A 22,770-nucleotide genomic window follows, 5' to 3' on the forward strand; every position below is an offset into this window, starting at 1 on the left:
GTAGCATGGAACATAAGAAATTATAGATACGTTTGAGACGTATCACCCATCTGTCGGCGCTTCGCGTGAGGGCGAGAGGTTGGACGACCAAAAGGACAACGAAACAGACGAAATGAGGTTGGGGAGAATAGGGATTACGTTTACAAGTCGTTTGGTATCTATCATTTGGGCCCGAAATCCTGGAATTCATTTTGAAATTCTATAGGTGGGCTGTTTGGTTGCTACAGAATTGGACCGTCATTTCATTTCATTTATTAAATTCAGCAAAATAATGCCATGGGTAAACACGATTCCGAGCTGAGACAGGTCATTTGCGTTTCTCTATGGAAGCCATTCACAAATTCAATATTGAATTCTGCTGTCATTTGCAGTTCATGTGGCAACCAAACATGTGTCTATTTCTGGAATTACAATGTAAATGAAATGAATTCATGTATTCATTTCAAAATTCTACAAATGAAATGAAAGCTTGGCTTTCAAACGACTTCTTAGTCTTTTTTTAAGTAGTAGAGATAGAGATGATTGGTTTACAGCTACGATGGTAAGAGCATCTCAAGTAGAGCCTCTATTTTTTGGAATTGAAAAAACTTAGTTCAGCCTTCTGAAAATTAAAAATGCGAGCGGTTTTGAAGGTGGCCCAGAATAGCACCGTATTCGGAACCGAAAAATGTTGAATTTAAATTTTATCGGTAAACTGATCATCGCAAACAAATTTAAAACTGAAATTCAAACATATTACAGGCATAATTCGATAGTTTTGAGGTGGTCGTCGGCGACCACCTCCAAAAGTAAGCTAATTTCGCCAGCAGCGACCTACTGTGCGCGCCGCGGAGGACTACGCCGTCGGTGGCCTACTCCGAGTCGAGGTCGATGACCTCCTTCTTCACGCGGCGGACGGCCGCCTCCTTCTGCGCCGCCTCGTACTCGCGCATGGCACGGACGACTTCCGCCTCCTCGGGGCGGAAGCGTGCGCGCGCCTCGACAGCGGAGATGACAGACAACTGGTAGACCACCGTCGCCTCCTCCTCGTCGTTGAGGACGTAGTCCCCCGACTGCAACTGGAGGTTGCGCACCGGCACCTCCTCCTCCTCATCCTCGTCGTTGTTGGTGTTGTCGGCGAAGGGCGGCGCTAGCGCACGGCTGGACGCGCCCGAGGACGACCCCTCGCCGCTATTGTCTTAGCGGGCGAGTTTCCCCGGCGGCGTCAGACCCCAGTTGGTCCAGCGTCGCGCGCCTTCCGAGCGGTTCCATTGCCGCCACTCGGCCTCGGAGCGGAAGATCGGGGGGGGGGGGGCGGCGATTTGCTCCCGTCAATCCGCCCGCCTCCCCTCCCGCCGTTGTTCGCTCCGGACATGCGGTCATGGTGGTGGTGGAGGATGTAGAAAAGCGGCAGCTGTGGCTTCGCGATTGCTCGCCGGAAGTCGAACCGTGCGCGCGGCGGAGGAAGAGGACGCGGCGGCGGGAGTAGGATTTTGGAACCCTACTCCCTTCCACGGCCTGTATTTATACGGGTCGACGCTCCAGTTTCTCGGGCCCCGAACTAATTATAGGGGCCGGCCCACCGACTCAGCTCCGTTCTGCGCCGCTTTCGGCCCGGACCCATAAATCCGCCGAAAAAATTCAGTTTCGACGGGATTTACGGGTTGTGTTAGAGATGCTCTAAGCACCCATGTTTGGGAGACCAGGGTGCTGTGTTCGAATCACATCGCCGCGCATGCGTCTCTTTCTTTGTATATTGACAGGTGGGGCCCGCTTGTACCTGTAAGGCATCACCAGAAAAAAATATAGGGGTGTTTGTGCAAAATTTACAACGCCACATGTCAGCTCTTGATTTGGTACCTATTTGCTCCCCTAATACAAGTTGTGGTACCACATATTTACGTTTTGCAAGATGTGGTACTAAATTGCACATCTAGCTCACAGGTGGGGCCCGCTTGTACCTGTAAGCCATCACGAAAAAAAGGTGTTTGTGCAAAATTTACAACGCAATGTGTCAGCTCTAGAATGACTTGGTACCTATTTGCTCCCTTAATATAAGTTGTGGTACCACATATTTACATTTTGCAAGATATGGTACTAAATTGCACATCCAATACAAGTTGTGGTACCAAAAACCTATATGACTCTTATACCTTCATAAAGGTATGGTAGAAGGAGGCAATAGTATTTTTATTGGATAAAAGAGGCGACGAAAGGTGGAGTAAGTATTATTTTTTCGATGGTACCATAGAAGGGCATGATATTATTTTCCCTGGGTAAAGACCACGAACGTTGGATTTTTCAGAATTTCTGTCGAAGAAATACGTACCGGTAAAGAATTACTGAAAGACAATTATGTTCAAGAATTACGGTTGAGATTGAAGATTCGTCTAAACAATTATCCCGCTTGTGCACCGTTGAGAAATTACCGGCGTAGAAATATGCGCCCTAAAAGAACTAATATTAGAGGTAGTTAATGGTTTGTTTGATAGTTGACATCGGTATGCCGCAATAGTTATTGCGGAAGTTGAATATTTCTACTAACGATGAACAAAACTACATTAGAGGTTGAAGATTCGTGTAAAAGTTGGTACGTTTGAGCGCCGTTGAGAAATTATTGTCGTAGCTAGGAATATGCGCCATGAAAGAATTACTATTATTAGTTGACATCAACAGTCGACAAATTATTATAAAAGTTGAATAATTTCACTGATGACAAAAAAAATTACGAGCAAGGTAGAAGATTCGGGTAAAAATTGAGGAGAAGCCACCCCCGTATAGGGTGGCAGTGTGAGTTCCGAATCTTCCTGACCAGGCAGGCGAACTGATTTTGCAGACCAATTCCTCTTTTGCTGATCCGGTACGGAAACATAAGTTATCTGAACTCAGCACTTGGACAAACGAAACTGCGTCCCGCGGTTGAGGTTAAAGACTCAGGTAAAAATTAGCACGCTTGTGCGGGGTTGGGAAATTACTGTCGCATGAACATGTGACATGGAAGAATTACTATTAGCAGTTGACATCGACAGGCGATAAATTACTACGGAAATTGAATATTTCTACTGATGACAAATAAATTACGGTCTAAGTAGAAGATTCAGGTAAAAAATACCACACTTGTGCGTCTTTGAGAAATTATTGTCATATAAATATGCGTCGTAAATAATTACTAGTATTAGTTGTTAACATACACAAGTGACAAATTGCTGCGAAAGTTGAAAATTTCTACGACAACAAACTACTGCGGAAGTTAACATTTTCACCCACCAATTATGCAATGTTTTTGTCGGAAAACTTAAAATGGAAAAATACAAAAGACAGTACTGTTTATCCACACGCATAAACAATAACCTGATGGCGTTAGCATTTAGTAGCATCTCCACCTGCCCTCCCATACGGCGTATTTGGGGAGCGCCGGCGCGGATGTGAAAATAGGGATATGCCGGCGTACAGCCGTACATCCTACACACTCCCCCAAATACAATTTTAATATAATTTAAATTTAAAATAACAAATAAATTACATTAGTTTATTACAAGTTGAAAAAATCATACAAATAACTTAACAAGTTCAATATAGCAAGCAAATAATTTAACAAGTTCAATAACTAAATTTTTGATAAGCAAATAATTTAACAAGTTCAATAATAAAATAATTTTGATAAACAGATTATTTTGCATACTAGATCGTTCCTTTGAGAAACCACAAATGCTCCACCAAATTATTTTGCAGTTGGTGATGAGTATTGGTGTCTCGAACTTCTTGACGTCTGGCGAGAAAAGCAGCAAACGCGAGAGGCATATGGTGATCAACATCTGCAAGAGGATCCATCCATTCATACGGTTCAACATCAAACACTAGAAATTCCCGCTCACTCTCAGTGATCATGTTTCGCTCTCAATGATCATGTTTAGCAGGCAAGCAATCATGGCCTCTCACATCTGCTCTTTTGACCAGGTAAGAGCAGGGTACCGGATAATGAAAAATCGAGCTTACAACACACCAAATGCCGCTCCACATCCTTTCTAGCAGCCTCTTGTATTTGAGCAAATCAAGCTTTCTTCTCTCTAGGCACGGGGTTTGAGGTTGTCTTAACAAAAGTTGACCATCTTGGATAGGTGCCACATGCAAGATAGTAGTCCTTGTCATACTGGTGGCCATTGATCTCAAAGTGCACCGGGGGAGCTGTCAACACCCGGATTTTTAAGTCCAGATGCCTATTATGACATTCATCGCAATCCCAGGAATAATGTTGTTGCGAGACATAACAGTTGATATCATGAGTCATCATTCATTACAAACCATAATCGTCTTACGAAAGTAGATCACATGATCCAATATTACAACCATAGTTAATCTATTGATCAACGAACATCACAAATATTACAAAGCGGAAGCGTAGTAGTAGTAGTGGACTATCTAATTCCACAGACCAACGCTTGACGTCAGAAGAACTCTTAGTTGTTGTAGACGTCCTGCTGGCCGTCATCTTCATACTGCTGCTCCTCTTCATAGTCTGGCCATTTGAATAGCCAGGGACACAGCCGTGAGTAACTAATACTAGGGTAAGTACCATTAATTTTATTAAAGGATGCTAAGCTCTAGGTTCATTTGCATAAAGCCAATTTTAGTTCATAAACATTTTTAGTAAAAGACTCCTCATTTGCTAACTAACTCAAGTGGGAACATTAGTGTCATTCCCACAACTCAGTTGTGATTCAGTTCAAGTTCATCATTCATTTCAGAAAACATCTGACGACGGAACAGTATGGCCTTTCCAATCGTCCGTAACCGTGGACACGGCTATTCGAATAGGTTTACACTCTGCAGAGGTTGCACACTTGTGCCACAACATTTGATTACATCCATCAGGGATAACCCCGAATTATCGTAACTCAGTACGCGGATCATCAACCATAACCTTTCACTTATATATCCTAGTATAGGAACCTCTCCCCATGAGCTTGGCCTCCCAGTGAAGACAAACCGTCAGCCTGGGAACTGCACAGGGCTTGGCCGGACATTCACCTCTTTTCACGTCATTTCACCTCATTTCACTTAAATGGAGGCAGCCTCGGCATAATCCCTATGACGCTTGTTTAGAGAGAACCCATACTAAGACACATAAAATTCCAGTTAAGCCCTACCCATAATCAGGTATTGTAGGGGTACTTGTAAATTGGAAAGGTATCGCATCCGAACCCAACCATCAGCTTTTTATCAAATTCATCATGTCATTCAGGTCATATTCACCTTCAAAACTCATTCAAAGTCATTTCACTTCACAATGTTCCCATCTAGAGTAATCAATTTTATTGGTTAGCACTAGCAACTAGTCATGAGGGGTGCTAACTAGCTTTGATTGCCATAGGCTAACTTTGATGATCTTGTTCTACTCTAGACCAAGTGGATCATGAATCAAAAAGTACTATGATAAAACAAAAGCAATAAAGCTTGTAAGTAAAAGCTGGTAACTAAAAACTTGGGATGGGCTCATTAAGCATAAAGTAAAAGGTGGGTTGCCTTGCTCTTGTAGAGCTTTGCACTTTGCAAGAATATTAGCTTGCCTTGGTTGGTGTACTAATCAAAGTGGTCTTCTTCTCCTTGGAAGTAGACCTCCTCCTCCTCTTGATACTCCTCGGTACTAGCGTCTAAAAACGAATACGATACATACAATCACCAAACAAAACTTAAATACTAGACTAAGCACACACATGAGTCACACAAGCTAGGCTAGCATCACAACATTACTATTAGGTTGGTTGACTTTGTTTTCTTCTTTAAGAAAAATAATTTCCTCTCATTATAAATACTAATTAAGGTTTTTATTTTAATTCCTTAGAGAAATAATTTCCTCTCATTGAATCTTGTTAAGATTTAATTTCCTCAATTGATAATATATGACCTAGGTTGACCAAGGTCAACCTCTTCATAGTCATCATTTAGGAAAATGATTTAAATGAGGTGAAGCACCTCATGCAATGTAATACCAACATAGTAGTGATTTAATATCCTCAAGTAATTCAATATGAGATGTAATATACCATGGTCTCTACCTCATTGCAGTAGAATGGTGGTGGTGGTGGTCAAATTTGAAGTGGTTTGCAAAAATTCAAAATGCACCTAATGTTGAATCTGTTTCAAAGTCTCTACTTTGCTTGATCATATCTTTGAATCCATGAAGAGTTTGCAGATGAGTTCTTGAGCAAAGTTGTTCAACTTGATGTTGTCTTGGATGAGGTGAAAAGAGTTTGCATGGTGTAGTTTAGAAATCTCTAAATAACAGGGCTCAAAGAGGGCATCAGGCTAACTTTTGCCAAAATGACCATTAGTGCATGTGAGCTTGTTTTGATTTCAAATTTGATTAAATTTGAGTTTCTCTGATTCCATAAGTGCTAATAAGTGTTTAGTAACCATTTACAACCAATGGTGCAAGCCAAAATGGTCTAGGTTAAGGATTTGCAAAAATGGCATAAACCATATGTGAGTATTGGTTTGCTTTTCTCATTTCTTTTCTCCTTTTATTTTTCCTTCTTCTTTGTTGATCATGAGTTCATAGATTAGGGTTTTTGTACAATTGCAATCACACAAGCAATCATCATAGCAAAATGCACACTAACATAATAATTAAAGTGAGTTATATGCATAGTACTTGTAGTATTAATTTTTTTTGGTTCTCACTTTTGCATTTTGGAAACTCTCTTTCTCTCTTTATTGAAAATTTGAGATGTTACAGGAGCGTTGCCTTCGAAAAGCTTCTAGAGAACATTGGAGCACTGTAGCACATTGCTACTGATGGGTTCGTTTCATTAAAAACAAAAATTTTCCTACAGTTGCAACAACAAAACACCAAGATCGAATCTAGGATATGCTAGTAACGGATTAAACCATGGTTGAGATGAACTCACCCTCGAAGACACAGAAAGCATTAACGAGAACGATTCTCGTGGTTGATGTGGTTGATCACTTGTCGATCTCAAGATCGCGAAGAAGACAAGCGCTACAAGGGGCATCGCTTCCGTATTTGGTCACACGCATGGCTTGACGATGATCTCCGTTCCCTCATTCCAGCGAGGCAACAGAAGAAGAGGATCCACGGGAACACTCCAACATTACTATAGCATGGTGGTGTGATACGTCTCCAACGTACCTATAATTTCTGATGTTCCATGCTTGTTTTATGACAATACTTACATGTTTTACTCGCACTTTATAATGTTTTTATGCATTTTCCAGAACTAACCTATTAACAAGATGCCGAAGTGCCAGTTCCTGTTTTCTGCTGTTTTTGGTTCCAGAAAGGCTGTTTGGGAAATATTCTCGGAATCGGACGAAATCAACGCCCAGAACCTTATTTTTCCCGGAAGCTTCCAGAAAGTCAGAGAGGGACCAGAGGGGAGCCCTGGGGGCCCCACACGTGGTGGCGGCGCGGCCCAAGGGGGGGCGCGCCCCCCTACTGTGAGGAGGCCCCGTGGCCCTTCCGACTCCGTCTCTTTGCCTATTTAAGCCGTCCTGACCTAAAACATCAATACGAATTGACGAAACTCCAGAAAGACTCCAGGGGTGCCGCCACCATCGCGAAACTCCAATTCGGGGGACAAAAGTCTCTGTTTCGGCACCCTGCCGGGACGGGGAAGTGCACCCGGAAGCCATCTCCATCAACGCCACCGCCTCCATCATGCTCCGTGAGTAGTTCCCCCGTGGACTACGGGTTCTAGCTGTAGCTAGTTGGTACTCTCTCCCCCATGTACTTCAATACAATGATCTCATGAGCTGCCTTACATGATTGAGATCCATCTGATGTAATCGGTGTTGTGTTTGTTGGGATCCGATGGATTGTTACATTATGATTAGTCTATCTATAAAGTTTGTGAAGTTATTGTTGCTGCAATCTTGTTGTGTTTAATGCTTGTCACTAGGGCCCGAGTGGCATGATCTTAGATTAAAGCTCTATACTTATTGCTTAGATTGTATCTACAAGTTGTTTGCACATGTCTATGTCCGGAACCCGAGGCCCCAGAGTGACAAAGAATCGGGATAACCGGAGGAAGGCGTAGGTATGAGGATCACATGTTTTCACCAAGTGTTAATGCTTTGCTCCGGTGCTCTATTAAAAGGAGTACCTTAATTGCCATTAGATTCCCTTGAGGCCCGGCTGCCACCGGCTGGTTGGACAAAAGATGTTGTACAAGTTTCTCATTGGGAGCACGTATGACTATATATGGAAAACATGCCTACATGATTAATAATCTTGATGTTCTGTCTTAATGCTATTTCAATCCTATCAATTGCCCAACTGTAATTTATTCACCCAACACTTGTTATTGGAGAGTTACCACTAGTGTAGATAGCTGGGAACCCCGATCCATCTCTCATTATCATATACTCGTTCTACATGTCATTGTAAGTAGTATCAACTATTTTCTGGTGCCATTGCTCTCATATTACTGCTACCGCTGTTGTGTTATTGTTACTATTGCTCTCATATCACTGCTACTTTCACATCACCCCTGTTACTAGTGCTTTTTCAGGTGCAGCTGAATTGACAACTCAGTTGTTAAGTCTTATAAGTATTCTTTACCTCCCCTTGTGTCGAATCAATAAATTTGGGTTTTACTTCCCTCGAAGACTGTTGCGATCCCCTATACTTGTGGGTTATCATGGTGTTGGTGGACAAACAGTTTCAGTAGGGCTTCACCTACTATTCCCCCTTAACTATTCTGATATCCCGAAACAATTGGGCGATTCCCGAAATAATCCCTATGTTATCCAAACTTTCTCCGGTGTTCTGTATCCACTTCAAAACATCGACGCACCTTAAGTGTGTCACCCTACGGTTCGTGAATAAAGTGGACATGAACAGGACACCTCTCCATCAATAATCATCAGCGGGATCTGGAGATCCGTAATGACTCCCACTCATTCAACGATGAAACTTGTGATCATGTGAACCATAAACGTTGTAACTAGTTCCTTTTATCTCACGATACTTTACTTGTCTGGGATCCAATCATCGGTATCAACTATACCTAGTTCGGTCCCGTTACCGACAAGTACTCTTTACTCGTTTCGTGATATGACATTCTTGTGACCTAGTCACGTGCTTGCCAGCGGTGTCAATGTGATGTCACCGAGAGGCCTAGAATATATCTCTCTGTCATCAGGATAGATAAATCCCACTCTTGATCCATGAGCCTCAACTAACACTTTCATAGTACCCAAATCAACACTTATAGCTGCCCTGTTACAGGTGACATTTCATCTCATCAAAGTACTCCTCTGGTGTTAGTGATTGACATGATCTCATGGTCTAAGGAATAAAGCTACTTCTTATGTGTTTGATATAACAATGTAAACTTAATGACTTGATCGTATTGCTATACCTACTTGGGTGTCTGTTCATCACATCATTCTTCTAATGACGTGACTCCATTATTAACAACATTCAATGTTTATGACCAGAAAACCTTGATCATCGGTTAATCAATGAGTTAGTTAAAAGAGATGCTTCACTACGAACTCTTGCTTGTTTGTTAAACACACACGTATTAATGTTTCCGATTAATACAATTCTAGCATGAGAAATAAACATGTATTATAAACATGGAATAAGATAATAACCACTTTATTATTGTCGTTCGGGCATATTCCCTCCAGTCTCCCACTTGCTTTAGAGTCAATAATCTAGTTAGCATTGGCAAAGATCCAACACCCATGGCCTTCTGGTGATGATCATGTTTAGCTTGTGGAAGAGGTCTTAGTCAATGGGTCTCTCAAATCAAATCCGTATGTATTTGCTAATCACTTGCGTCTTTACGCAACACTCATCTCGAATGAGTTAGTATGGCACTGTATAAGTTTGGTATTTTGGTGAGACATCAATTTCCCGGTCTATAAAATATGTTGCCAACATTGTTGTAGAATGTAGCTTCATAGTATGACACATTTGGAATTGCACCAAGTACCTTTAAAGAACTTTTGACTTAAACACCTTTCAAAGGTTGTTATGAAAATAACGACATATTCAACCTTTCGCTCGTAGAATCTTTCACAATATTCAACCTTTTAGAACTCATCTAAAACCAGCATGGAACACTCCAACATATTGTGCCACCTTTTGTACAACACTCTTATATTTACTAATTGGAGACTTCCATTAAGCCTCCACGTTAATCCTCACGTGAAAGGAAAACTGACCATCCGATTGTCTATTTCGAAAATCTAAACCGTTGGATTGCAATCAACGTTAAACGTGCCTACGTGCTTCTCAGAAAAAAAAAACTAGATATCATGTACGCCGCGGCCGCCGCTGCTGTCAGCGGTCTTCGTCGATCTGCCGGCCGATCTGCCGGCCGCCTCTCCTACTTGGTCCCTGCCCGCACTAGTAGAAAACCTCTCATCCATCTAAGCCTTTAGTACCGGTTCCCTTACGAACCGGTACTAAAGGGGGCATTAATACCGGTTCCGTGCGTGAGACATCAATACCGGTTCGTTATGGACCTTTAATACCGGTTCGTAACACGAACCGGTATTAAAGGGTTTGGGCCCGATTTCCAGGCGGTGGTGGGGCCAGGGTTGCACCTTTAGTACCGGTTCGTGTAAGGAACCGGTACTAAAGGGTCTGTGCCCTATATGAGCGCGCGGCAGCGCCCGAGCTCCCTGCATATCTCATTCTCACTTCTCCTCTCACATTTCCAAATATTTTACACCTCTCACACTCCAATAATCTTTATTTTTCTCCACTATTTTAACAAGATTAACGGCATACATCTATCCAAGGGTTAGCAATATCATCCTTCCTTCCGGCGTTCCTAATTTAGCTCAGTTCTTTGGTAGTTTTAACTCGTACTATTTTTGTAGTGCAAGCAAGGTGTTCGATGAAATGCCTAAGTTAGTGATTTTATTTTTTTATATGCAATTTGAGCTGAAATTATGGTATGTTTTGTAGGTTTTAATTAGTATCATCCCCGTCCTCACCGCCGTCGATCGCTAGCGTCGTCCCCTAGCCGGCACGGTACCACCTCGGTGAGCCCCTCTTCTTTTTTATAAAAATAACTTAGTTTTATGTGATGAACTTGAATATTAATTAAGTTGGTCACTCATATATCCATGATGTTGTGTACTTAATGATTTTTGATATACATATAAAATGCAGATGAGTCGACAATGGATGTACGGTGACCGGTGCCATCCCGAGTTCATTACTGGCATGCATTATTTTCTCAACGTGGCTGAGGCAAACAGGCAGTCGAATGGTTTCATGTATTGTCCATGTAGTTCCTGTAAGAATATGAAGGATTACTCTACCTCGAAGACCCTTCACGTCCACCTGCTGGAGAATGGTTTCATGCCCAGCTATAATTGTTGGACCAAGCACGGAGAAAGAGGAGTTATATTGGAAGACAACGAAGAAGAAGAGGATAGTGACAACTATCCCAGCTTATTCACCGAAGACGGTGGTAGTAGAATGGGGGAAGATGAAGCTGAAGAAGAGCTCATTTTCGATGAGCCGATTTTTGATGACCCGGATGACGATTTGGGTCGGGCCATTCTTGATGCGAAGATGAACTGCGGAAATGAAAAGGAGAGGTTGAAGTTGGAGAAAATGTTAGAGGATCACAACAAACTGTTGTACCCAAATTGCGAAAATGGTCAGAAAAAGCTGGGTACCACGCTGGAATTGCTGCAGTGGAAGGCAGAGAATGGTACTACTCACACGGGATTTGAAAAGTTGCTGAAAATAATAAAGAAGATGCTTCCAGTGGGAGAACGTGTTGCCCTCTAGCACGTACGAAGCAAAGAAGGTTGTACTGCCCTCTAGGATTAGAGGTGCAAAAGATACATGCATGCATCAATGACCGCATCCTCTACCGCGGGAGTACGAGAATTTGAATGCATGCCCGGTATGTAGTGCATTGAGGTATAAGATCGGGCGAGATGACCCCGGCGATGTTGAGGGTGAGTCCACCCCCGGGAAGAGGGTTCTGCGAAGGTGATGTGGTATGCTCCTATAATACCACGGTTGAAACGTTTGTTCCAACAAAGAGCATGCCAAGTTGTTGCGATGGCACAAAGAGGACCGTAAGAAAGATGTGATGCTTGAGACACCCCGCCGACGGGTCGCAGTGGAGAAAAATCGACAGAGAGTTCAAGTCATTTTCAGATGACGCAAGGAACTTAAGATTTGGTCTAAGTACGTATGGCTTTAATCCTTTCGGGAGCAGAGCTCAGTCCATAGCACCTGGCCGGTGACTCTATGTATCTATAACCTTCCTCCTTGGTTGTGCATGAAGCGGAAGTTCATTATGATGCCAGTGCTCATCCAGGGCCCGAAGCAACCCGGCAACGACATTGATGTGTACCTGAGGCCATTGGTTGAAGAACTTTTAGAGTTGTGGCGTGACGAAGGTGTACCTGTGTGGGATGAGCACGAACAAAAGGAATTTAACCTACGAGCGTTGTTATTTGTAACCATCAATGATTGGCCTGCTCTTGGTAACATTTCAGGGCAGTCAAACAAGGGATACAATGCATGCACACACTGTTTAGGTGAGACTGATAGTAATTATTTGGGAAACAAGAATGTGTACCTGGGGCATCGTCGATTTCTTCCAAAACAACATCACGTAAGAAAGAGAGGAAAGCATTTCGGAGGTGAGGCAGATAACCGAACCAAGCCTACCCGCCCTAATGGGGAAGTTATATATGATATGGTCAAGGATTTAAAAGTGATCTTTGGAAAGGGTCCCGGCGGACAACTGCTCCGCATGATGTTGACGGACACGTACCCATGTGGAAGAAGAAGTCGATATTTTGGGAGCTACCCTACTGGAAATTCTTAGAGGTTCACTCTGCAATCGACGTGATGCACGTGACGAAAAATCTTTGCGTGAACCTGCTAAACTTCTTGGGCGTGTATGGGAAGACAAAAGATACACCGGATGCACGGCAGGACCAGCAAAGTATCCACGAAGGAAACAACCTGAATCCAGAGAAGTATCAAGGTCCTGCCAGCTACGCTCTTACCAAAGAGGAGAAGGAGATCTTTTTTGAAGTCCTGAGTAGCATCAAGGTCCCGTCTGGCTTCTCGTCGAATATAAAGGGAATAATAAACATGTCGGAGAAAAAGTTTCAAAACCTAAAGTCTCATGACTGCCACGTGATTATGACACAATTACTTCCGGTTGCATTGAGGGGGCTTCTGCCGGAAAATGTTCGAGTACCCATTGTGAAGCTATGTGCGTTCCTCAATGCAATTTCTCGAAGGTGATCAATCCACTTACTCTACAAAATTTACAGAAGGATGTGGTCCAATGTCTAGTCAGCTTCGAGTTGGTGTTCCCACCATCCTTCTTCAATATTATGACACATCTCCTAGTTCACCCGGTCGAAGAGATTGGCGTTCTCGGTCCTGTATTTCTACACAACATGTTCCCCTTTGAGAGATTCATGGGAGTCTTAAAGAAGTACGTTCATAACCGTGCTAGGCCAGTAAGGAAGCATCTCCAAGGGCTATGGAACAGAGGAGGTCATTGAGTTTTGTGTTGACTTTATTCACGACCTTAAGCCGATCGGTGTTCTGAATCGCGCTTATGAGGGGAGACTGCGTGGAAAAGGCACGCTAGGAAAGAAATCAGCAACGTGTATGGACGGACATTCTTTCACTCAAGCACACTACACAGTTCTACTTAATTCCATCTTGGTGGCTCCGTACAAAGAGGAACACAAGGAGATCTTACGCTCTAAATACCCGGAGCAACGTGAAGATTGGATTGATGGAGAACACATGAAGACTTTCGGCGGTTGGTTGCAAACACGTCTCATGAATGTCACCGATGACGAGCAGCTGTACTTGTTGGCCAAGCAACCATCTTCTACTATATCGACTTTTCAAGGGTACGAGATTAATGGGAACACATTTTACACTTTCGCCCAAGACAAAAAGAGCACCAACCAAAACAGTGGTGTCCGCTTTGATGCGAGAAGATGGCAATGGGAACAAGGTCACATATTATGGGTACATAGAGGAGATATGGGAACTTGACTATGGACCTAATTTCAAGGTCCCTTTGTTCCGGTGTAAATGGTTCAACTTTGAAAGACGGGGTATTGGGTAGACCCGCGATACGGAATGACTACGGTGGATTTCAAGAATCTTGGGTACGACACCGAACCATTCGTCCTAGCCGGTGAAGTGGCTCAGGTTTTTTATGTGAAGGATATGTCTAGCAAACCGAAAAAAAGGAAAGAAAGGCAAGAGGACACATCATACGATGAGCCAAAGCGGCACATAGTTCTTTCAGGAAAAAGAAACATCGTGGGAGTAGAGGACAAGACAGACATGTCAAAAGATTATAATAAGTTTGACGATATTCCACCCTTCAAGGTAAAAATTGACCCAAGCATCATCTTAAACAATGAAGATTGTCCATGGTTGCGTCGCAGTAAGAAGAAAGGGAAACGAGCGAAGAAAACTCAGAAGACTAGCTAGCTACATATAGGGATCATAACTTGTGTATCTCAATATGGAAATCACTTTTGTGTAATGATGTTACCGTATGTAAGATATTAACAATGGAGATGGTTGGCTTGTTTTACTAGTTAAGTCACGCGGGCTTGCGGGGAAATTTTTCCGAGGCTGAACTTACGAATTTTCCATATATAGGGCCTGTGCACCAAGGGCATATTCGACAAGTTCCGCCACGGAGATTTCCCAACCCTTTCCGCAACATTGTTAGAGGAGATGGAGTCTTCCACGGGCTTGCAGGAAAAAATTCCGAGGCGGAACTTCCGAATATGCCATATATAGGGCATGTGCACCAAGGGCATATTCGAGAAGTTCCGCCACGGAGATTTCCCAACCCTTTCCGCAACATTGTTAGAGGAGATGGAGTCTTCCACGGGCTTGCAGGAAAAAATTCCGAGGCGGAACTTCCGAAGATGCCATAGGGCGTGTGCACCAAGGGCATCTTCGACAAGTTCCGCCACGGGAGATTTCCCAACCCTTTCCCCAACATTTGTTAGAGGAGATGGAGTCTTCCACGGGCTTGCAGGGAAATTTTTCCGAGGCGGAACTTCCGAAGATGCCATAGGGCGTGTGCACCAAGGGCATCTTCGACAAGTTCCGCCACGGGAGATTTCCCAACCCTTTCCTCCATCCATGGTGATGAAACTCTCCATCCATGTTGGCTTGTTGAGCTGCTTCCCATGGTGTATCGATGCTCCTTTTATAGGCAGAGCGTCCTTATCTCGCCGACAGCCTTTAGTACCGGTTGTAGACACGAACCGGTACTAAAGGTTACCCACGCGTCCTTATCCCACCGACGTAGCGTCGTGCGCTACATACTTTATCTCATCGAGCAGGGCGTCCTTATCCTGCCGACAGCTTTAGTACCGGTTGCACCCACCAACCGGTACTAAAGGTTACCCACGCGTCCTTATCCTGCCGACAGCTTTAGTACCGGTTGCACCCACCAACCGGTACTAAAGGTTACCCACGCGTCCTTATCCCACCGACAGGGCGTCGTGCGCTACATACTTTATCTCATCGAGCAGGGCGTCCTTATCCCGCCGACAGCTTTAGTACCGGTTGCACCCACCAACCGGTACTAAAGGTTTGCCTCGATCTGTCTTCCCGCCTATTTTCTTCCCGCGCTTTCCACCGGTTCCCGCCTCTGTCTTCCCGCCATTTTTTCACTATATATATGTAGGCTTGGCCACCATTTACATATCACATCTAGACTCATATCTCGCAAACCTCATGATTCTCTCCCATGGCTTCCATCGCATCTCTAACCCCGCGGGTGGCGGCGGCGCTTTGCGGCTCGAACTACCCCTGCCCGCCGGGCTACCGCGACCCGCCCGGCGGGTTGCTGAGCGTCGGAGGCGGACCGGTCCCTCCGGTCCCTCTAGGTGTGGCGCGCGAGATGGCCATCACGAACCACTACTACTTCGAGCTCACGCCGAGCAGCGGAGGAATCCCCGGTGGCATCCCGACTACAGCCCGACTTGGGAAAGCTTCTTCATCAATCGGCGTGAGAGGGCGCTTGCTGTGCACGAGGAGGGCGGCCCGCCTCCTCCGAACTTCAACGAGGCCGGCCGTCGGCTGTGGTGGCGCGGCCGGACTCTCCAGGGCGTCATGGCCTACCGTGGCCCCCGCCTGCGCTACCCTCGGTCCCAGCCCACGCGTGCTCACCCGCCGACGTTCGAGTACCGCGACCCCGATGCCGCCGACGATGATGACGGCGACTACGACGACTACGGTGGCGAGTACTACAGTGGCTAGGCAGGAGTATGACCGAATGACTCCCCAAAGAGAATTTGGTCATGTATCTTTAATTTTCAGTTAAGCTATGTACTTTTAATTCGAGTTCAATCGTAATAAAATTTCATTCCCGCCCTTTCTTTTCGCGCGGCGTCGTGGCCGGAAAGTTTCCCGCGCGACGTCGGGGCGGGAAAGTTTTCTCATGCGGACGGCGTCGTGGCGAGAGTAAAGAAAAGAAATAGAATAGAGAAAAGAAATAGAAAAGAAATAGAAAAGAAAAACAAAAGCAATAGAAAAAATAAATAGAAAAGAAAAAAACATAAAAGAAAAGACAGACGAAACAGAAAACAAAATAAATAGAAAAGAAAAATAAAAGAAAAGAAACACAAAAGAAAGGGGAACGAAAATGAAAAGAAAAGAAATAGAAAATGAAAAGAAATAGAAAATGAAAAGAAATAGAAAATGAGAAGAAAAGAAAAGAAACACAAAATAAAAGGAAAAAGACACCGCAAAGCAACAAGAAAACAGTAAAAGAACAAAGAAACAGCAAACGAAAAGAAAACAGCAAAAGAAAAGAAAACCGCAAACGACAAGAAAACAAAAAAAATACCTTTGGTACCGGTTGGTATCACCAACCGGTAAGAAAGGTCTTTCGTACCGGTTGGTGGTACCAACCGGTACGAAAGGGTCTTCTCCCCGTATTAGACTTAGCCGCGCGGAATTTTTTCCCCAAATCCCCTCACACGCACAGAGACGACCGCGCCGCGCCGCTCTCGCCGTCGCCGTCATCGACGCACGCTCTCGATCGCCGTCGCCGTCGCAGCCTCGCCGTCGCCGACGCAGCCTCGCCGTCGGCCGCCGCCCGCACCTCTCCGCGCGCCTCTGCAGGTATGTGCGCCGCCCGGCCCCGTCGCCTCGCTCCCTCCCCTTCTCCGGCGCCGCGTTGCCACAACGGCCGCCGCCGCCGCCGCCGCCTACGCCGCAGCGCGGCCTCCTCCACCTCGCCACCGCCGCTACGCCGCACCAATGGAGGAGCGCACACGGCTGCGTGCAGTGCCGCGTGCGGCGACGCCCTCAACCGCGGCCGCCCACCACCTGTTCGACGTAATGACGCAGAGGGTTGGCGATGGAGAAGGGCGGCGCGGAGAGCGCGGTGGCGGCGCCGGCATCATGGCCATGACGGTGTCGAAGTCGGCGAGGTCGAGGGAGGCGAGCGGGGGCCGCGCCAGGGAGCCCAGGATGCCGGCGTTGTTGAACATGATGTCCAGGTTGCCGTGGCGGGACACGGCGAGGTCCACGGCCGCGGCGACCTGCGCCTCGTCGGTGACGTCGCAGCCGGGTGTAGGATGCCGAGTCGGCGCCGAGCTTGGCCGCCGTGGCGTGATCAAGGTCGTCCTGGACGTCGGCGAGGACGACCTTGGCGCCGTTTTTGACGAACTCCTCGGCCGTGGCCTTGCCGATGCCGCTGGCTCCACCGGTGATCACGGCCACCTTCCCGGCCAGCCGCTGGGAGTTCAGGGCCGTGGAGTAGCCACGGTTGCCGGCGAAGCCGCGTGGCATGGCCGGCCCAGCGCGGCTCTTTCCCCTTAGGACGATGTGCATCGCTCGCAACATCTCGCCGGTTGATTGGCCTCCTGAGAACGATGGGTGAAGTGTGAAGCGCGCGGGAGTATGTCGACTGAATCAAGTGCAATGGCGCAGGCCTTAATTGGCCACATGTTGCGCGCGGTCTCCTTGTCTCATACTACTATTATGGACCATGCATCGCTCGCTCGTCCAGCGATGACCGCAGCGGCGTGTCATTATTTTGGAGTAGAGTGATACGCGGTTCAGGTCTGGTTCGCGCGCGCTTGCTCCGGATGCCTGGATGCAACCCTGCCCCCTCACGCATCGGCTTAAACCAAAACCCTTTTTTATTTCTTTTTGTTGTTTCTAAAAATTTGAAATCTGGATACTTTTCAAAGTATTTAAAACTACACTTTGCACAAACTTTATATCTTATTGCATCAGAAAAACATGAGGATTTCAAATATCGTCATGCCATGCATCATTGACATCATCTCTAGTTCGGCCAAATTAAAATTGCAACAAGAACTAAATGCTATGTGAGGGTGTTCCACTATTTCTTGCTATATTCGAACACCCCACTTAATTTTGCTATGTATGAAACCCTTGCACACTCTTCTAATCTGTTACATGATCATTACATGATGAATGAAATACAATTGCTTTCTTAATTTTGCAGTGACATTGAGGTATGGAGGACGGCACCTTCGTCCGAGATGAGGAGGGGGAAGAAGCGGTGCAGCAATTGATCTATGAGAGTGCCCGTGGTCCGGAACCCGACGATGGAGATGACAACGATTTCCAAGACTTTCTGAATGATTTCGGCGAGGGACTTGAGTCTGAACAAATTAGAAGAGACAACGAAGTGTCCATCACAAACTCTGGCGAGGTGTATATCTATGTATCAATTAGTCTATATGTTCATCCCTAGATGCATTCATTTATTTGTATTGCACTTATTAACGAATAATTTTTTTGTTTTAGCCTTCTGGATCATCGAGCAAGTCTGTTAGATCAAAACGAGGCCCGACGCGGGTGCTAAAGGGCGAGGGCAGGTTAGCCCTCACGGCATTCAAGGATAATGGTGAACCAGTGGAGCCCAAGGAGTTTTGCCGCAAATTTACAAGTCAATCCGGAGTTATTGTTAGGGACCATGTACCGATCAGCATTCAAGAGTGGCATAAGCCGAAGAACCCGGAGAGTGGTGCTAGTTATGTCAACGACAAGATGAAAAAATTTCTTTGGGACACGCTACTGACAAAGTTCAGCCTACCGGAAGACATGACGGAAGGCCAGAAGAATAAAGTCAAGGAATGGACATGGAAGAAGATGGCCATACAATTCGAGCTTCAAGAAAAATTTATGGGACAAATATAAGAATGAAGATCCAAGATTCGATGATAATCTAGTGAAGATAAAAGATCACAGGGCCGCATTTAAGGAGTATAAGAAATCGTCAAATATTGTGACCCGATCCAAGAAAAATACCGAAAATGCTGAAAAGAAGAAAATTCCGCATCATTTGGGGTCGGTGGCTACAAGAGTGCCATTCCGAAGTGGACAGCGTTTGAGAATAAACTGATGGATCATGGAATCACTCCACAGACATGGGACTGGCCCGAACGGTCCAAGTTCTGGTTGTTCGCTCATGGGGCAGGGTTGGACCCAAAGACAGGGTTGATCGTTGCGAAGGGAAAATGGAAGGAAAAAATTGAGGCAATTGTACCGAAGCTTGTAGATGCAATTGAAAAGGTCAGAAAGGGAGAGTACATTCCCGATCGAGAGAATGACGAGCTGACACTCGCTCACGGGGAACCCCGAACATGTTGGACGGGTACGAGCTCGCCTGTGTCTCACCATGAAGGAAGCGTGGCCGGACAGCGCTGACACTTATAGAAGCCGTTCGCGAAAGAAGAAGAAGGACGCCGACATTGTAACGGAGTTGTTATCTAGGGTGGAGGCTCTTGAGAGAAATCAGAGGGCACCTGATCAGCCGCTGTTTCTACAGGATCCACAAGCCGATGCTGCCCCATCTCAGCGAAGAAGCAGTGTCGGTTCCTCGCATCTTGACGGATGTGGAGGAAGCTACCCCGTGGATTATGTCACGGAGAAGACAGATTGCGAGCTACATATGTTAATCAGGACCGCGTCTGTTAAGGTGGCGGTCGGCTATGTGTACCCAAGTGAAGATGGAGCAATGCACCATCATATGCCCATTCCACCTGGTTGTGTTCGTGTCGGGGTGGATGAAGTTGTTTCGGGGTTTGAAAAAGTGGAGCTTGATATTCCTAGAGGTGAAGATGAGAGGACACTGGGCGATGTCAAGCACGGTTTCGCCCTATGGCCGAAGAAGTACGTCGTCCTTTTGCAAAGGCCACCGACTCCTACACATGAGCAGCAAATGCCATCGACTCCTCCTGGTGGCAGTCCTGGTGAGCAGCCAAGTCCACACCTACCTGAGAGGGACCCCAGCGTGAGTCCACCATCTCGAGATCCTCCGCGTAAGACAGCGTCCGTTAAGCGGAACGGTACGCCGCCTAGGAAGAAAGCTAGAAAGGAGAAACAACTGCCGCCTCCTGAGAAGTTACCTTGGGAAAAAACTCCAGAGGAAAACGCGGAGGCCGTTAAGGCCGAGGTGAAGAAATTTTTTGCACCGAAAGTGCCAGAGATACCTTTCGAGAAGACACTAGATCGGGAGAAAGTTGTGCGTACCGTTGACAATCTATATGACCCTGTACCATCGCCGCCATCTGACTATGCGCGTTCTATTGAAAGGTCGTATGACAAGATGATCGAGGCGACAAAACCCGTTAAATCGGGTATCAGGGAGATAAAAGGGATACACAGTGTCTACCAGCTCGGACAACAACCCGTTCAATCGGTCGCCCCTCTCAAGGTGCTTGACGGGAAGACCGTTCAAAGTTCTCGACAAGACGCAACTGATTACGCCTTAGCTGAACGAGCATATCAGTTTGTTCAAGGGAAAGATTTGGTCGAGAATCTCAGGAAGGTACCAACATGTATGCGTAACTTGCATTCGTGGTACCTTAAGGCCTCAAAGGAAGGGATCGAGACTATCATGGTGCGAGTTAGGGAAGAGCACTACTTCCAGGAGTACCGTGTGAACGTTGACTTCGCCGAACTCTTTCAGTTATACAATCTCCGGGCCCTCGACAAATCAATCATCAGTTGCTATTGTCTGTAAGTGATTTATTTATTTAATTTGAGAAGTCGTTCATTGTCTCGCAGATTATAATCTTTTGTGCGCTATATTATGCAGATCGAAGATGCTCGAATGCAAAAGGGACGATATCACAGACATTGGGTTCATTGACCCGAACACAATGCATGTCAAAACCATAGATGATCCCCTCTATAACAAGGATACACCGCAGACTTTGCTAAGGTTTTTGAAGCGACAACGTGACAAAAAGCTAATACTTTGGCCTTACAACTTCGAGTGAGTCTTACTGTCTTATAACACATTATATTTTGCTCACCGTATGTCAAAATTTTAACTAATGACTACATATTGAAACGTGCGTAGGTTTCACTTTATTCTTCTCGTCATCAATTTGGAAATTGGAGAAGTTGAAGTCTTGGACTCACTAACCAAAGAAAAGGATCTATACGTGTCTTGTTTTTTAATGCTCAGAAGGTAATTTGAATTCTTATCGGTTTGTTTCGTTAATTTCCTGCTTTGAACTAATTGATGACTCTTTTATGCATTTTCTTTTGTCGAGCAGCGTATGGCAAACTTTCATCAAGGAAGATACGTCCCGTGAATGGCCACCGAAGCTGCGATGGCGTGCGAAAGTAAGTAGTACTACCTAGGTCCACACACCTTTCAATTATCATACTTGACTATTGTTTGATTGAATTATATTCTTGTAAAGAAATGCCCGCAACAACCTCCGGGGACCGATCTCTGTGGATTCTTCGTTTGCGAGTTCATCCGCAGAATTGTCAACGAGAGAACGAATAATGAGAGAAATAAAGAGGTACAAAAACAATCTTCACAAATTTGTTTTGTTATCATAAGTTGTGCCGAGTTTCAGTAATAGTTGTTTCATGTATTCATTTGTATCTTATTCTTTTATAGTTGGCAAGAAAGCGGAACAAGCTCTCAATCGATGACCGCTTCATAGCAATAGGCGAGGAATTGGCGGGATTTTTCCTTCGGGACGTCATACCACCACTCGCAGAGCACCACAATGAATGAAGATGTACATGTTACATATATCGTTGACTCGAAGAGTACCACTATGCTACATGTAATAGACATATATAGAGTACGCCTCGGAGAGCACCACTATGCATGAAGATCGATCTTCATGCATAGTGCTACTTAATTTGCGATCTCATGCAATAACATGTGTGTTATATTATATGCACCAACTTGCTATGCATCATCTTGATCTTCATGTACTACCTAAACCCAAACGCGTTTCTGGTGCATCGACGCGATATGAATCAAACCGATATCCCTAAACCTCTCCAAAACCCTAAAAAGCCAATTCTCTGCCGCGGCAGAGATTTGGGAAAATTCCCTGCCGCGGGGGGAACCTTTGGTACCGGTTCGTATTACCAACCGGTACCAAAGATCCTCAGCCCTGAGCTCTCCTGGTGGCCCACGTGGAGGCCCGTTTTATACCGGTTCGTAAGCAACCGGTACGAAAGGGGGGGGGCTTTAGTGCCGAATAATTTGTACCGGTTGCAAAACCGGTACGAATGGCCCTCTGGAACCGGTATAGATGACCGTTTTTCTACTAGTGCCGGCCCTGGCCGGTGCAGCACCTCACGTCCTTCCTATCGCCTCTCCGCGCTTTGACCGGGTGTAAGCCGGGTGCATCTTCTCAGCTCTGCCGACGCGGTTTTGATGTGCAAGGAAATCCAACACACCACATCAATTCTCATCTCTGCCTTGATGCTGCTGTACGCTGAGGACATGCACAAGCAGA

The 22,770-nt window shown here is 45.5% G+C and overlaps 1 protein-coding gene and 1 long non-coding RNA gene across 2 annotated transcripts; one reads left to right on the top strand and one right to left on the bottom strand.

The window, feature by feature from the left end:
* Positions 1 to 17,256: 17,256 nt before the first annotated feature.
* LOC127339047 (momilactone A synthase-like) lies at positions 17,257 to 17,845 on the bottom strand. Its single transcript, XM_071827152.1, has 2 exons — positions 17,594 to 17,845; positions 17,257 to 17,553 (listed from the first exon to the last, which is right to left on the bottom strand). The coding sequence occupies exons 1-2, from the start codon at positions 17,843 to 17,845 to the stop codon at positions 17,257 to 17,259; spliced, it is 549 nt and encodes a 182-aa protein (XP_071683253.1).
* Positions 17,846 to 21,106: 3,261 nt separating this feature from the next.
* Positions 21,107 to 22,106, top strand: LOC127338034 (uncharacterized). The gene is made up of 4 exons (XR_007874166.2): positions 21,107 to 21,269; positions 21,357 to 21,467; positions 21,556 to 21,625; positions 21,706 to 22,106. It is a non-coding gene; the product is annotated as an uncharacterized lncRNA (long non-coding RNA).
* The last annotated feature ends 664 nt before the right edge of the window (positions 22,107 to 22,770 follow it).

Source organism: Lolium perenne, chromosome 3, assembly GCF_019359855.2.
Source record: "Lolium perenne isolate Kyuss_39 chromosome 3, Kyuss_2.0, whole genome shotgun sequence".
Lineage (NCBI taxonomy): Eukaryota > Viridiplantae > Streptophyta > Magnoliopsida > Poales > Poaceae > Lolium > Lolium perenne.